This window comes from Mandrillus leucophaeus, unplaced genomic scaffold (genome assembly GCF_000951045.1).
Source record: "Mandrillus leucophaeus isolate KB7577 unplaced genomic scaffold, Mleu.le_1.0 Scaffold101, whole genome shotgun sequence".
Classification (NCBI taxonomy): Eukaryota; Metazoa; Chordata; class Mammalia; order Primates; family Cercopithecidae; genus Mandrillus; species Mandrillus leucophaeus.
In genome coordinates, this window is record NW_012098210.1 from 199,659 (window position 1) to 216,577 (window position 16,919).

The window sequence follows — 16,919 nt, forward strand, 5'->3', positions numbered from 1 at the left end:
TCACCTATCCATCTATGTGTATTCATCTTAATGACAGCATCCCTGCCTCCCTCCTGGGGACGGAGGAGTCAAACGCTGCTCCTTTACTTCTTCCCTCAGGATGGCATCAGGTTCTGCAGGTCAGGCCTATGGGGTCGTGGAACCTTCACAGGGTGTCAGGGGTGTAGGAAGTGAGAGGGACTGGGCACCCCTGTCACGGGGAAATGCCTGGATAGGAGAGAAAGCAACCCCTCCAAGCGATAAGAATTCTGGAGGGATTTGTTTTGGAGACACATGTTATAAAACAAACTGTTTAGGGAAGTGTCTTAAAGAGGAAGGGGCAGCAAAGAAAGAGGCCCTAGAACAACAGAGATTCATCTGCCCCACTGCAGGTGGCCAAATGATACGGCCGCCAAACTCAGGAGAGCATCCCTGCACCATGGTACCTGAGGGTGGGGGCACTCCCCTGTGAGTCCCAGCAGCCAGAGGCAGCAGCAGGGATGGATGAAATCGTTTCTGTTGTTTCTCTCAGGCAGGGCCGAGAGGCAGGGACGGGCATCGTGGTGGACCCTGGAGCCTGCTCTGCCTGTAGGTCTGTTTTGGGGAGGTCCTGGATTCTGCTCTGCTGAGAGAAGCAGAACTATATCTTCCATGATGTAAGAGGAAGTTACTATGATGGGAGGAAAGGGCTGTGGGATTTTGACAGTTCCAGTTTCTAGATTATGAGATAGGAATCAGACAAAAGCTAAGAAGTTACTGATATAAGGGTCCCAAGGTGCTTGGAGGGGGCCTGGCAGACACCCTTAGTACCAAGACTCTGCCCTTTGGGCCCCTCACTTTGTGTCAGGTGTGCTGGTGACCCTTCCTCATCCAGGAGCCCAGGAACACGGTCTGTCATAGAGAAAGGTGTGTCCAGCCTCCTGTGATGGTCCAAGACCTGGGCTCAGATGAGCTGTGCAGCTAGTCAGGAGGAGGGCTCCTGGGAATGGGGCTTCACAGGTGTGGGTCCCTGTTTTTCCCCACTCCAGAGGTGTCAGTTGTGAAAATGAGCCTGAAGCCACATCTGATGGGAGGCTTTGGCTCTTCAAAGTACACTTACAGGGGAAGTGGCTTTGAGTGAGCAAGGAGTTAGATCTTGGGAGGAGGAGAATAGCTTCTGTTTTAGAGGAAAGGGGAAGAAACCTGTGTGTGTTAAGCGGGAGGTGCAGGGCCTTACGGTGCTCATACTGTAGGAACAGTGACATGCAGAAACACAGCTGGGAGGAGGAGGGGTATCTCTTTTGTCTGTCCCTAGTCTGGGGCCATCTCTTGGGAGAAGGGAGTGGAGGAGCTGTAGAAATGCTCACACCAAGAATGCATCTCCTCTCCTCCTTCTGAGCAGCAGCCACTTGCACATGAAATCACATCCAGAGCCTCTAGCCATGAGCTCATCACTTCTGTGGGCCCAGTGCCAGACACTGCCTCCTGTGACTTAGTTTCCCCACTGCTCCCGACCCCTGCCTCCTTGCCAGTGGCTGACCGGATGTTGGTGATGTGAAGGGGTGGAATGAAAGGGGCCAACCAGCGATGGGATTTGATTACTCTGTAGCATGATGAGTGTCCCTCTCCCCGCGACACCTTATTCTAGCTTGTTAAACATTTTTTCTGAGAGGGATTTCTTGACAAGGAACTGGTCAGAGTGTTCCATTTAGCACTCATTGTTCTAACTCTAATCTCTGTCTTCCTGATGACAGATTCTATTCTCCAGAGCTGATTTCAACAAGGTCCCTCTTCCCTCATGCTCTTTGACACTCCTCCCATGGAGATGTAGGCATATGTTACCTCCCGCTGAGTCTGGGCAGGCCTGTGACTGTAACAGAAGCTATGTGATGTGACTTCTGAGGCTAGACCATAATAATTCCCTGTACTTCTACCTGGCTCTCTTGGGATGCTCATTTTTGGAACCTTGCCACCATGCTATGAGGAAGCACAAACTAGCACGCATGAAGAGATCACATTGCAGGGACACATGTAAGAGTTCTAACTGACATCCCAGCTAAGATGCAGCCAATATCCATTATCAATCATCAGACATGTAAAAGAAGAAGCTTCCAGATGACCCAGCAGTTGAATCATCCCCAGGTGAGTTTCCTAACTGAGACCCCAGGCAACATATAGCAGAGACAAGTCATTCTCGTACCCTGTCTGAATTCCTTACCCATAGTGTCATTGATCATAATAAAATGCCTGTTTTTTTGACCTTGTGTTTTGGGGTGTTTTGCCATGCAGCAATAGTAACTAGACAGCACCCTTGGCAACATTTTCCTTACCACCACTCATTAGCTTCTGCCTCCTTCACTGGACTTGCTGTTCCTTGTTGGCAGGAACCACTGAATACGGGGATTAAAAGGCAGGCTTTGGGGCCAGAAGGAACAGTGGGTCAGAATCTTGGACTTAGGTGGTATTTGCATGGAAGTGGGCAAGCCATTCACATGCCTATGCCCTGCTGTCTGCTAAGCAACTACAGAGCATAGTCATCACTCACATACCATCAGCTCTTTTTTCTGTGTCCTCATCTCAGTGTATGTCATACATTGAGATGGGATTTGATTGTTAAACCAAAAAACCGTGGTGTCATTTTTGATTTTGATAACTCCTCCCATTCCCAATATCCTTTAATCTAAATACATCTTTAGTCTGTTCGGACCACTATAAGAGAATACCATAGACTGGGTGGCTTCTAAGCAACATGAATTTATTTCTCACATATCTGAAGCCTGGCAGGTCTAAGACCCAGAAGCCGGCAGATTTGGTGTTTGGTGAGGGCCCACTTCCAGGTTCATAGATAGCTTCTCACTGTGTTCTCACATGGTGGAAGGGGCAAGAGAGCTCTCTGGGGCCTCTTTTATAAGGACACTAATCCCATTCATGACTCTACCCTGATGACTGAATCACCTCCCAACAACAGCCTTCCTCCTAACACTGTCATATTGGGCATTAGGATTTAACATATGAATTTGGAGGGGACAAAAACCTTCAGTGCATAGCGATCTTAAATCCTCCTGCATCTTTCTCTCCACTGTCATCTCTGGCTTGGACAGGCTACCATTTTGCCTCCCTTACTCTTTCTCTATTTCAGTCTTTTCCTTACACTGTAGTCAGAGTGATACTTTTAGAAATTTAGAGAAATCTGACCATGCTTCTCTCTGGTAGTGGCTTCCCACTGTTCTTAGGGAAAATGAAAGATTTTTCTCTTGTTTCTGACTGATCTGGCTCCAAATGCTTTGCCAGCCTCAGCTGCTAGCCCTTTCACTCCCAAGATGCTGCTCTTTCTTCCCTGAACTTCAGATGACCACTCCCTTCTCCTCCTTTTTGTAGATAAACTGAGAGTGCCCTTAGTACCTTGTAAGAATTGTAATCAGATGTTTATGTTGGAAGTCTTCCTTACTTGCTAGAGCACACACCTCAATGAGAACAGAGGTTGGCTCAACTCTCTTTCCCACTGAGAATGCTCAACAGGTGTTTTGTACCCAGGAGGGAATAGCCAGTGGATTCATGGTAAGTGTTCACAGTGACCCCAGATGTTTGATCTCTGATCTAGCTCTCCCCAGAGGCATTAATGCCACAGGATCCCTATCTGTTCAGGGATCCCACAGTTGCCCTTTCTTTTTTCCCCTTTTTGGGGCTCCCCCATCCCTGGAAACCCTGGGAGCCTGACACTGATTAACTAAACCACAGTAGTAGCCTCACAGCTACCTCATCCTTGATCTCCACTTGGTCAGGACTGGGTTCTACCCTTAATTTTGGATACTCCCTTGGATGGATGTTGCTGGAGGACAAAGAGTTGATATCTAGCCTTGTGAGATGAGACATTGCCTCCTCCTTGGGGCCTAATCCCCTCTCCTTTCCTGAAGACATCTTTTGCAAATGCTTGATCAAGTCCCTCTTCCCCCATCACCACATCTGAGATGGAGCTTCTTAATGTATTCCAGGAAATTCCTGGGGAAGTAAGAGTGATGTGCTCCTCTCTTGCCGCCAGATGAACCTGGGCACCATGTGTCCTTGTGGGCTCTTCTTGGAATGACTTCTTCCCTAACGTTAGCCTGATCCCAGACCAGGCTGTGGCCACAACCTTGTCCTGCCTCCCTGGACCTCCCCTCAATTTAAAGTTAGGCCATCTACTTCCTGTAGAATGGAGGGTGAAGACTCCATCACCAGCAGCACCTTGTGGCCTAGGAGGAGAGTCACAAAAGGAAGGGTGGGCAACAAGTATCATCAGAGGGCACAAGGGGGTCCATCCTCCAGGACTTTCACTTTCCCATCTGAGGCTCCCAGGGCCCATCTTAGACAACGGTTCCCATTGCACTATGCCTTGCCAGCACAAATACCTGAGACAGGAGCCCAGGTGAGAACACACGCATCTCACACTGCTGGGCTAGGCCTTGTCTAGGAAAAAGGAGGCAGCTCCAACTATTTAACTACCTTGTATTACCTTGTTAGCACTCAGCATAGTCCTATGAGATGGGTATTATGATTTCTATGTTGCTGAGAAAATCAAGGCTCAGAGATTTTAGAAACTTTCCAGGATCACAAGGTAGTGAGAATCAAACTCATGTTTGTCAAACACTGTGCTCATCCTTGCTGCCCCTCTGAATCAAGAAAGGGCAGGAGATCCAGACACCCGGGACACCCAGAGCCTGGAGCCTGGGAGAACACCACCACATCAGGGCACAGAAGGATGTGTCTACACTGACAGTAAGTGGAACGTAGATGTGTTCCTATTGAGAGAATTTCAAGGCTGCTCTGCTCAGCACCAGGAAGGACCTGGGTTTAATCAGAAAATGATAAAAACACTAAAAAAATCTCCTGGCAAGAAACCATTAAGATCATTCAAGGAAACACAGGCTCCCTGTCTTGGCAGGAGTTTCAGACATTATCTAGTCCTCTTATGACCTTGTACCTTAAAATCCTAGTACCTGAAATCCTGTTTGAGCCCTTAAAAGAAAGGGCAACAAATAATATATAAGAGATCTCTCTAGGGAGTTGGATTGGGTGTACTTGATTCCTAATAGAGATTTAGTTTTGGATAAATACCTATACGATTTTGCGTTGTGTGTGTGTGTGCGCATGCACTTCTGTGTGTGAGGGAGAAGGAGAGAGTGAGAGTGTGTGAGTCAGCAAGAGAATGAGAAAGAGAGGGGACTTTGCTTTTATAATTTAAACTTTTATAAATCTGAAAAAGAACGTTTTATGGAAAGATGAAGGAGCCTCCTTAAATAAATCATGGAGGCCTTGCTATTGGCTACAACTGAGACCTATCCAGGTGAGCAGAGGCCCAAAATGTCATTTTTACAGTGATCTTCTGCCATCCGTCTTGTTCCACCTGGCAGGTGAGCATAGTGTCCTCCTCATGGTCACTGTTTTCCACCAGGATGGAGCTCTGCATGCTGTACAGTCCATCTTTGCCCTTGGTGGGGGTCAGGGTCTCATCTCTCTGGGAGACACTTCCATCTTTCAGCCAGGTCAGTTGCATGTCCTGGGGATAGAACTTCTCTGCCTGGCAGGTGACATTCATCTTGTTATTTGAGGCAGGGTGCTGAAGAATGGACACCTTGGGTGGAACTGAAATAGCATGAACACATGCTCAGATGTCATGAAACAATCAGATCCATCTGCTTATTGCTTGGCCATTTACTTAGCACCTACTTAGCATGTTGCTGTGCCTAGCACATAGTAGATGTTCGGTAGTTGGAATGACCTGTTATTATTTAAGCCTATTCCCTGGAGCAAATTTGGGAAGAACTATGCTCCAAAGACACGTGAAAGCCGGGTACATGTGGTGTTACCTACCTATTATGGTCTCAGACAAATCAGCTTTCCCATGAAGAGGGTAATGCAAGCTCCGGTGGTACACACTGCAGGTAATATGAGAGTTTAGGTCATCTAGAGCTGGGACTACCTCCGTGGTACTGACGATTTTGTAGGCATTGCTGTTCTTTAACTGAACCACGTGGGTCTGGAGGGATGAGAGTTTCTTCCCATTTTTGAACCACTTCAGGGTGACATTTCTGGGATAGAAGCCGTAGGACATGCAGCTAAAATTCACAGTCTGCCCGAGCAAGGCCCTCTCCAAGGGGCCTATTACCACAGGGAGAGAGGGTGGAGCTACAAGAAGGAAGATGAATAAACAATTAGTGTTGGTAAGCTATAAAGTATTCTATGTGCCTTATAAAATTTTAATTCTGACAAGTCCGTGATTAGGTATGATAATGTCCATTTTATAGATAAGGAAATTGAAGCTGGTAGAGGTAAAATAAAAAATACTAGCAACTTGCAAAGCCTGGACCGGAAAACAGGTTTATCTGACCACACAGCCTGTGGTCTTGACTCAGGTGACACTGTTTCTCTGTTCAGGAGCCATATTCCTATATCTTTCTCACTCTTGGTATTGATTACTCCTACTTACCCATTCTCATTTAATAAGGTTTAGACAACAAGGAATAGAAGGAAGTGTTCTTAGCCTAATGCTTATCTACCAAAAATCCTAAAACAAAATATCTTTAATGTGCAACTTTACAAGAATGTTCTTTAGTCAGCAACAACAGGATACCTACTCTCATTGTATCTATTCAATGATGTACTGGAGATTCTGGCCTAAGCAATGAAACAAAAAGTGATGAATAAACAATAATTGAGAAGAAAGAAAAAATATAATGTAAACTGATACAAAAAACTTAAGTGAATCTATTTGCTGACTAAAAAACTGATAGATTAGAAAACCAAATGAATAAAAATTTTTAAATTATTATATTTGACTGAACACAGAATAAATTCCAAACAGATTAAATTCTTAAATCTAAAATTTAATAAAACTATAAGAAGGAAAAAATAAGGGAATATCTATATGTCTCTGAGGTGGAAAAGAACTTTAAGACAAGATCCTAAAAACACAACTCATTGAGATTTGTAAAGTTGACTTTAAAGATTTATAAAGGTAACTATAATAAGGGTCAAATTATACACGACGAGAAACATAAACAAAACTTAAAAGCAATCAGTAAATAGGAGAGGAAAGGAAGTAATACATATAAGATAATGTGAATGAAACAAAAAGCAAGCATAAAATATAGAGGATCAACAAAACCAAAAGTTGCTTCTTTGAAAACATATAATTCTCTGGTGAAAATGAAGAGAGGAAATAAAATATTGAGAGAGAGAGAGAGAGATACAATCACAGATGTGCAAAAGGGGCGTTACTATAAATCTTGCAGGCATTAAAATGATAAACATTGGATATATTGAATAGCTTTTGCCAATATGAAATATAAAATTTAGAAAAAGTGAAAAACTATCTGGAAAAATGTAGCTTATCAAAAGTGAATAAGAAGAAATAAGAAACCTGGGCAATATCAAAATTATTAAAGAAACTGAATCAGTAATTAAAAAAATTTTCCTGTAATGAAAATTCTAGATCTAGATGACTTCACTGGAAAGATCTGCCAAACATTTATGTAATGAATAAATTTTATCTTATGTAATCTTTTCTTAAAAATAGAAAAAGGAGATAGACTTCCCAACTCATTTTTTGAAGATAGCATAACTTCAACAACAAAATTCCAACAAGAATAATATAAAGAAAACACATAGATTATTATCTTACTTCTGAATATACGTTCAAAAATCCCAGACAAACTTCAGCAAACTGAATAACACACTATCACCAGAGTGGTTTTATTTCAGGAATAAAAAGTTGAATTAATATTAGAAAATCAGACTGGGAAACATGGCAAAACCACATCTCTACAAAAAATACAAAAATTAGCCAGGTGTGGTGGCATGGGCATGTAGTTCCAGCTGCTGGGGAGGCTGAGGTGGGAGGACTACTTGAGCTCAGGAAGTCAAGGCTGCAGTGAGCTGAGATTGCACTGCTGCACTCCAGCCTGGGTGAAAAAGCAAGACATGGTCTCAAAAAAATAAAAATAAAAATAAAAAAGAATATCAAATAATGTTATTCATCACATTTCCAAATTGAAAGACAGTAGAACCATATTACCATTTCAATAGATGCAGGAAAAACATTAAATGTTAATATTTATGTTTAGAAATTATTTGTAAACTAAGAATAGAGGTGAATTAATCTGATAGAGATAATCCATTAGATTGAACCATATGCAATTGCTATTTTTATTATATGAAAAATGATATAATATAGGCAATATATGGTTCATCCTAATTTTAAAAATACAACAAACATTGTAATCAAAGGTAAAACATTGAAAGCTTTGAAATCAAGTTGGTGTAATCTGGTTTGCCACCAGAAATTAAATCCAATCTTTTATCAGAGATTCTAGTTTGCTTAAGAAGTCATAAAGGAATATAAAACATATAAAGATTAGGATGAAACACGTTAAACTGTTATTATTACTACATGATACCATTGTGCCTTAAGAAAGGTCAAAAGAATCTATAGACAAATTTTTTGAAATAGTATGAGAATTTAACAAGTTTGCTAGGTACAAAATTGATGTAAATTCAATTTTAACAAACGTTAGAAAATTAAAAACATTTTTAAATGATCTCATTTATAATAATATTAAAAATATAAAGCGTGGAGGAATCAATCTGATAAGAGGTGTACCATGTCTATAGTAAAAACGACAAAACTTTATTGAATGACATTATAAAGGATTTAATGAATGAAAAGACATACCATGTTCATTGATAGAAAATAATATTGTAAAAATAAAGAAATGTGTGCGTAGGCATATATGAAGATACAAACATTTGAATTATTCCCAGTTGATAAGAAGTCAGTGTAATCACAATTAAAATCCCATAAATTATGTGTGTGTGCATATGTGAGTGTGTGCTGAACTTGACAAAGATATTCTAAACTTTTCATGGAAATGAAAACGGCCAAGCATAACCAAAAAGAATAAGGTGGGATGACTTGTTCTACCAAGTACTAAAACTTATTACAGAGCTGTAGTTATCAAGATAGTGGTGTTTGAAGGAACGAACAAAGAAAACATGGAAAAAATTAGAGAGCCCCAAATCAGATCCATCATATGAATGCTTAATTTTTGACAAGTTTGCACTGCAGAGCAGTGAAGAAAAGGGAAATTTTTAAAATAAATGAAGTTGGAACAATTAGATATTCATATGGGGAAAAATAAAATCTCATATCACAAATATGGGGATTCAGACTAAATGTGAAAGGCAAAGCTATAAAGCTTAACTATAGGAAGCTATGTAAGAGTCTGTCTTCAGGATTTAAAGGATTAAGGAAAGATTTCTTAAACAAGCACTGAAAGCTATAACCATAAAGGAAAAGGTTGAAATTTTGACCACACTAAAATCAAACCTTTGTCACTGTTTTATTAAATTGTTGTAATGGATGCTTTTATTACTGGGTTTCAATCATTTTTATTTTTCTGACATAGGGATTTAAGGCTATAAATTCCAAGTACAGCAGTAACTACATGCCTCAAGTTTACTGTGCAGTATTTTAATTATTATTTAGTCCAAAATATTTTCTAGTATCCGTGATAATTTCTTTTTGATAAATCAGTTATTTAGATCATTCCCCATATTCTTAACATATGAGGATTTTCTAATTATCTTTTTGTAAATATTTATAGTTTAATTCCACAATGATCAGAACACATACTTATGTAATTTTGATATTTCAAAATTTGTTGAGACTTGCTTCTTGACCAAGCACATGATTAATTTTAGTTAATATTTCACATGGGCTTGAAAAAGATATGTGTTTTTCAGTTGTTGGGTGCAGTGCTCAATTACATCAAATTTGTTAATCACATTGATCAAATCTTTTGTATCCTTACTGACATTTTGTCTGCATGTCGTCCTAGTTACTGAGAGAGTGGCTGTGGTAGTCAACCTTTAAGATGATCTCCGGCTCCTGGCATTCACACCACTATGTAATCCCCTCCCCTGGATCTAGTGACTCACTTCTAATGAAAAAGTAAAACTAACAGGATGTCACTTCTGAAATTAGCTTATAAAGAAATTGTGACTTGTATCTTCTTCTTCCCCTCTCTCCTGCTTCTTGAGGAGAAGCAGCTGCCATGTTGTGAGCTGTCCTATGGAGAAGCCCATGTAGCAGATATCTGATGTCTTCAACCAGTTGCCCGCAAGGATCTGAGGCCTGCCAATAAACATGGCAGTAAACTTGAAGTGGATTCTTCTCCAGTTGAGCCTTTGGATTATTGCACTATTGGTAGACACCTTGATTGCGGCCTTACAAGAGACCTTAAACCAAGGTCTCTCAACCTAAACCATGTCTACAATCCTGACTCACAGACAACGTGAGACGATAAGTGTTTGTTGTTTGAAATCACTTAAGTTTAGGTAATTTGTTAGATGACTAATACAGATTGGTTAATAATCTGGTACCATAATTGTGAGAAGGCAATGTGAAAATGGAACACAGAGAGATTTAAAGACACTGGCGTTGAAGATTTAAGCTATGCTACTGACGGGCCAGTGATGCTGGCAGCAACCAGAAGCCGAAAGAGAAAGGGAATATGCTCTCTCTTAGAATCTCCAGAAGGAGCAGTTCTGCTGATGCCTTGATTTCAGTCCAGAGATATTGATTTCAGACTTCGGGCCTCTAGAACTGTGAGAGACTAAATCTGGTTTTTAAACAACTTTATTGCGATGTAATTCACATACCATACAATTCGCACATTTAAAATGTACAATTCAATATTTGCAGATATTTGTTTGTAGATATGTGCAACCATAACCACAGTCATTTTGAACATTTTTATCATCTCAAAAAAAACTCCATGCCTTTCATGTAATAACCTCCATTTTCCCCATCTTTCCACCATCCCCCAAATCATAAGAAATGTTCTGTCTTTAATCTACTTTCTGTCTCTATAGATTTGCCTATTCTGAGTATGTCATATAAATGGAATTATTTTTAAAAAGTGATTTTTTTTTTATTATACTTTAAGTTCTGGGATATATGTGCAGAACCTGCAGGTTTGTTACATAGTTATACGTGTGCCATGGTGGTTTGCTGCACCCATCAACCCGTCATCTACATTGGGTATTTCTCCTAATGCTGTCTCTCCTCTTGTCCCCCACCACCCAACAGGCCCTGATGTGTGATGTTCTCCTCCCTATGCCCATATGTTCCCATTGTTCAACTCTCACTTATAAGTGAGAATATGTGGTGTTTGTTTTTTTTTGTTCCTGTGTTAGTTTGCTGAGAATGATGATTTTAGCTTCATCCATGTCCCTGGAAAGGACACGAACTCATTCTTTTCTATGGCTGCATAGTATTCCACGGTATATATATGCCACATTTTCTTTATCTAGTCTATCATTAATGGGCATTTGGGTTGGTTCCAAGTCTTTGCTATTGTGAATACTGCTGCAATAAATGTACATATACATGTGTCTTTATAGCAGAATGATTTATAATCCTTTGGGTATATACCCAGTAATGGGATTGTTGGGTCAAATAGTATTGTAGTTCTAGATCCTTGAGGAATCACCGCACTGTCTTCCACAATGGTTGAACTAATTTACACTCCCACAAGCAGTGCAAAAGCGTTTCTATTTCTCCACATCCTCTCCAGTCTCTGTTGTTTCCTGACTTTTTAATGATCACCATTCTAACTGGCCTGAGATGGTATCTCATTGTGGCTTTGATTTGCATTTCTCTAATGACCCGCGATGATGAGCTGTTTTTCATTTGTTTGTTGGTTGTACAAATGTCTTCTTTTGAAAAGTGTCTGTTCATATCCTTTGCCCACTTTTTGATGGGATTGCTTGTTTTCTTCTTGTACATTTGTTTATGTCCTTGTAGATTCTGGACGTTAGCCCTTTGCCAGATGGATAGATTGCAAAATTTTTCTCCCGTTCTGTAGTTTGCCTCTTCACTCTGATAATAGTTTCTTTTGCTATGCAGAAACTCTTTAGTTTAATTAGATCCCATTTGTCAACTTTGGCATTTGTTGCAATTGCTTTTGGTGTTTTAGTCATAAAGTCTTTGCCCATGCCTTTGTCCTGAATGGCATTGCCTAGGTTTTCTTCTAGGGTTGTTACAGTTTTAGGTCTTACATTTACATCTTTAATTCATATTGAGTTAATTTTTGTATAAGGGGTAAGGAAGGGGTCCAGTTTTAGTTTTCTGCATATGGCTAGTCAGTTTTCCCAATACCATTTATTAAATAAGGAATCCTTTCCCCATTGCTTATTTTTGTCAGGTTTGTCAAAGATCAGATGGTTGTAGATGTGTGGTGTTATTTCTGAGGCCTCAGTTCTGTTCCATTGGTCTATATATCTGTTTTGGTATCAGTACCATGCTGTTTTGGTTACTGTAGCATTGTAGTACAGTTTAAAGTCAGGTAGCATGATGCCTCTAGCTTTGTTCTTTTTGCTTAGGATTGTCTTGGCTATACGAGCTGTTTTTTGGTTCCATATGAAATTTAAAGTCATTTTTTCTAATTCTGTGAAAAAAGTAAATGGTAGCTCAATGGGAACAGTATTGATTCTATAAATTACTTTGGGCAGTATGGTCATTTTCACGATATTGATTATTCCTAACCATGAGAGTGGAATGTTCTTTGTTTGTGTCCTCTCTCCTATTTCCTTGAGCAGTGGTTCGTAGTTCTCCTCGAAGAGGTCTTTCACATCCCTTGTAAGTTGTATTCCTAGGTATTTTATTCTCTTAGTAGCAATTGTGAATGGGAGTTCACTCATGATTTGACTGATTGTTGAATACTGGCATATAGGAATGCTTGTGATTTCTGCACATTGATTTTGTATCCTGAGATTTTGTTGAAGTTGCTTATCAGCTTAAGGAGTTTTGGGGCTGAGATGATGTGGTTTTCTAAACATACAATCATGTCATCTGTAAACAGAAACTTCCTATCTGAGTACGCTTTATTTCTTTCTCTTGCCTGATTGCCCCAGCCTGTACTTCCAATACTATGTTGAATAGAAGTAGTGAGAGAGAGAGGGCATCCCTGTCTTGCTCTGGTTTTCAAAGGGAATGCTTCCAGCTTTTGTCCATTCAGTATGATACTGACTGTGTCATAAACAGCTCTTATTATTTTGAGATACATTTCATTAATACCTAGTTTATTGAGTGTTTTTAGCATGAAGCAGTGTTGAATTTTATCAAAGGCCTTTTCTGCGTCTATTGAGATAATCATGTGGTTTTTGTCATTGGTTCTGTTTATATGATAGATTACGTTTATTGATTTCCATACGTTGAACCAGCCTTGCATCCCAGGGATGAAGCTGACTTGATCATGGTGGATAAGCTTTTTAATGTGCTGCTGCATTCGGTTAGCCAGTATTTTATTGAGGATTTTTGCATCAATGTTCACCAGGGATACTGAACTGAAATTTTCTTTTTTTGTTGTGTCTCTGCCAGGTTTTGGTATCAGGATGATGCTGGCCTCATAAAATGAGTTAGGGAGGAGTCCCTCTTTTTCTATTGCTTGGAATAGTTTTAGAAGGAATGGTATCTGCTCCTCTTGTACCTCTGGTAGAATTCAGCTGTGAATCCATCTGGTCATTGGCTTTTTTTGGTTGGTAGGCTATTACTGCCTCAATTTCAGAACTTGTTATTGGTCTTTTCAGAGATTCAACTTCTTCCTGGTTTAGCCTTGGGATGGTGTAAGTGTCCAGGAATTTATCCATTTCTTCTAGATTTTCTAGTTTATTTGCATGGAAGTGTTTATAGTATTCTCTGACAGTAGTTTGTATTTCTGTGGGATCAGGGTGATAGCCCCTTCTTCATTTTTTATTGTGTCTATCTGATTCTTCTTTCTTTTCTTCTTTATTAATCTAGTCTATTTGTTTTGTTAGTGTTATCAAACACTATAAATTTCCCTCTAAACACTTTTTTAAATGTGTCCCAGAGATTCTGGTACATTGTGTCTTTGTTCTCATTGGTTTCAAAAACTTATTTATTTCTGCCTTAATTTCATTATGTACCCAGTAGTCATTCAGGAGCAGGTTGTTCAGTTTCCATGTAGTTGTGCAGTTTTGAGTGAGTTTCTTAATCCTGAGTTCTAATTTGATTGCACTGTGGTCTGAGAGACTGTTATGATTTCCATTCTTTTGCATTTGCTTAGCAGTGTTTTACTTCCAATTATGTGGTCAATTTTAGAATAAGTGAGATATGGTGCTGAGAAGAATGTATATTCTGTTGATTTGGGGTGGAGAGTTCTGTAGATGTCTGTTAGGTCTGCTTGGTCCAGAGCTGAGTTCAAGTCCTGAATATCCTTGTTAATTTTCTGTCTCATTGATCTATCAAATATTGACAGTGGGATATTAAAGTCTCCCACTATTACTGTGTGGGAGTCTAAGTGTCTTTGTAGGTCTTTAATAACTTGCTTTATGAATCTGGGTGCTCCTGTATTGAGGGCGTATATATTTAGGATAGTTAACTCTTTTTGTTGCATTGATGCCTTTACCATTATGTAATGCCCTTCTTTCTCTTTTTTGATCTTTGTTGGTTTAAAGTGTGTTTTATCGGAGACTAGGATTGCAACCACTGCTTTTTGTTCTTTCCATTTGCTTGGTAGATCTTTCTCCATCCCTTTATTTTGAGCCTATGTGTGTCTGTGCCTGTGTGATGGGTCTCCTGAATACAATACACCGATGGGTCTTGACTCCTTATCCGATTTGTCAGTCTGTGTCTTTTAATTGGGTCATTTAGCCCATTTACATTTAAGGTTAATATTGTTATGTGTGAATTTGATCCTGTCATTATGATGTTAGCTGGTTATGTTGTCCATTAGTAGATGCGGTTTCTTCATAGTGTTGATGGATTTTACATTTTGGCATGTTTTTACAGTGTCTGGTACTAGTTTTTCCTTTCTATATTTAGTGCTTCCTTCAGGAGCTCTTGTAAGGCAGGCCTGGTGGTGACAAAATCACTCAGCATTTGCTTGTCTGTAAAGGATTTTATTTATCCTTCACTTATGAAGCTTTTTTTTTGACTGGATATGAATTTCTGGGTTGAAAATTCTTTTCAAGAATGTTGAATGTTGGTCCTCACTCTCTTCTGGCTTGTAGGGTTTCTGAAGAGAGATCTGCTGTTAGTCTAATGGGCTTCTCTTTTTGGGTAACCCAATCTTTCTGTCTGGCTGCCCTTAACATTTTTTCCTTCATTTCAACCTTGGTGAATCTGATGATTACGTGTCTTGGGGTTATTCTTCTCGAGGAGTATCTTTGTGGCATTCTCTGTATTTCCTGAATTTGAATGTTGGCCTGTCTTGCTAGGTTGGGGAAGTTCTCCTGGATAATATCCTGAAGTGTATTTTCCAACTTGGTTCCATTCTCCCCATCACTTTAGGTACACCAATCAAACGTAGGTTTGGTCTTTTCCACATAGCCCCATATTTCTTGGAAGCTTTGTTCATTCCTTTTTGCTCTTTTTTCTTTAATTTTGTCTTCACACTTTATTTCATTAAGTTTGTCTTCAATGTCTGATATCCTTTCTTCTGGTTGATAGATTTGGCTCTTGATACTTCTGTATGCTTCATGAAGTTCTTGTGTTGTGTTTTTCAGCTCCGTCAGGTCATTTGTGTTCTTCTCTAAACTGGTTATTCTAGTTAGCAGTTCCTGTAACCTTTTATCAAGGTTCTTAGCTTTCTTGCATTGGGTTAGAGCATGCTCCTTTAGCTTCAAGTAGTTTGTTATTACCTACCTTCTGAAGCCTGCTTCTGTCAATTTGTCAAACTCATTCTCCATCCAGTTTTGTTCCCTTGCTGGTGAGGAGATGTCATCCTTTGGAGGAGAAGAGGCATTCTGGTTTTTGGAATTTTCAGCCTTTTTGCACTGGTTTTTCCTCATTTTCATGGATTTATCTACCTTGATCTTTGATGTTGGTGACCTTCTGATGGGATTTTTTGCATGCTCATCCTGTTTGTTGATGTTGATGCTATTGCTTTCTGTTTGTTAGTTTTCCTTTTGACAGTCAGGGCACTCTTCTGCAGGTCTGCTGGAGTTTGCTGGAGGTCCACTCCAGATCCTGTTTTCCTGAGTGTCACCAGTGGAGGCTGCAGCACAGCAAAGATTGCTGCCTGCTCCTTCCTTTGGAAGCTTCATCCCAGAGGGGCACCTGCCAGATGTCAGCCAGAAATCTCCTGTATGAGGTGTCTGTCGACCCCTGCTGGGAAGTGTCTCCCCATAAGGAGGCATGGGGGTCAATGACCCACTTGAGGAGGCAGTCTGTCCCTTAGCAGAGCTCAAGCGCTGTGCTGGGAGATCCACTGCTCTCTTCAGAGCTGGCAGGCAGGAATGTTTAAGTCTGCTGAAGCTGCACCCACAGCTGCCCCTTCCCGCAGGTGCTCTGTCCCAGGGAGATGGGAGTTTTATCTATATGCCCCTGACTGGGGCTGCTGTCTTTCTTTCAGAGATGCTCTGCACAGAGAGGAAGAATCTAGAGAGAATAAGTGATCTTTTGTTATTTTATTCTTTAACTTAGCATATGATTTCAAGGTTTATCCATGTTGTTGCATGTATTATTAGTAGGTCATTCCTCTTCATAGTTTAATAATAAACCACTGTATGTATAGATCATATCTTGCTTTTCCATTCATCAATTGATAGATGTTTGGATTGTTTCCATCTTTCAGATAGTGTGAGTGCTGTTATAAACATTTGTGCACAAATTTTTATGTGAACATATGTTTTCATTTCTCTTGAGTAAATACCTAGGAATGGAATTGCTGGGTCATATAGTAATTTATGTTTGACTGTTTTAGGAACTGCCTATCTATTTTCCAAAGTGGCTTCATTTTGCATTCCCACTTGCAGTGTATGAGGTTTACAATTCCTCTACATTCTCATAAACATTTGTTATAATTTGATTTTTTTTTTCCAAGCCAAACTGTATCCAGCTTTATTAAAGATACTTTCCATAAACAATCATGGTATTTCAGGCAGGACATGGGCAGACA

General features: G+C 40.0%; 1 protein-coding gene across 1 annotated transcript in view; it reads right to left on the reverse strand.

The window, feature by feature from the left end:
- Window positions 1-353: 353 nt before the first annotated feature.
- Window positions 354-16,919, reverse strand: part of SIRPD (signal-regulatory protein delta) — a 30,425-nt gene continuing 13,859 nt past the window's right edge. The window contains exon 4 of the mRNA XM_011975408.1: window positions 354-601. Coding sequence (XP_011830798.1) covers window positions 354-601 — 248 coding nt within the window. The remainder of the gene's footprint in view (window positions 602-16,919) is intronic.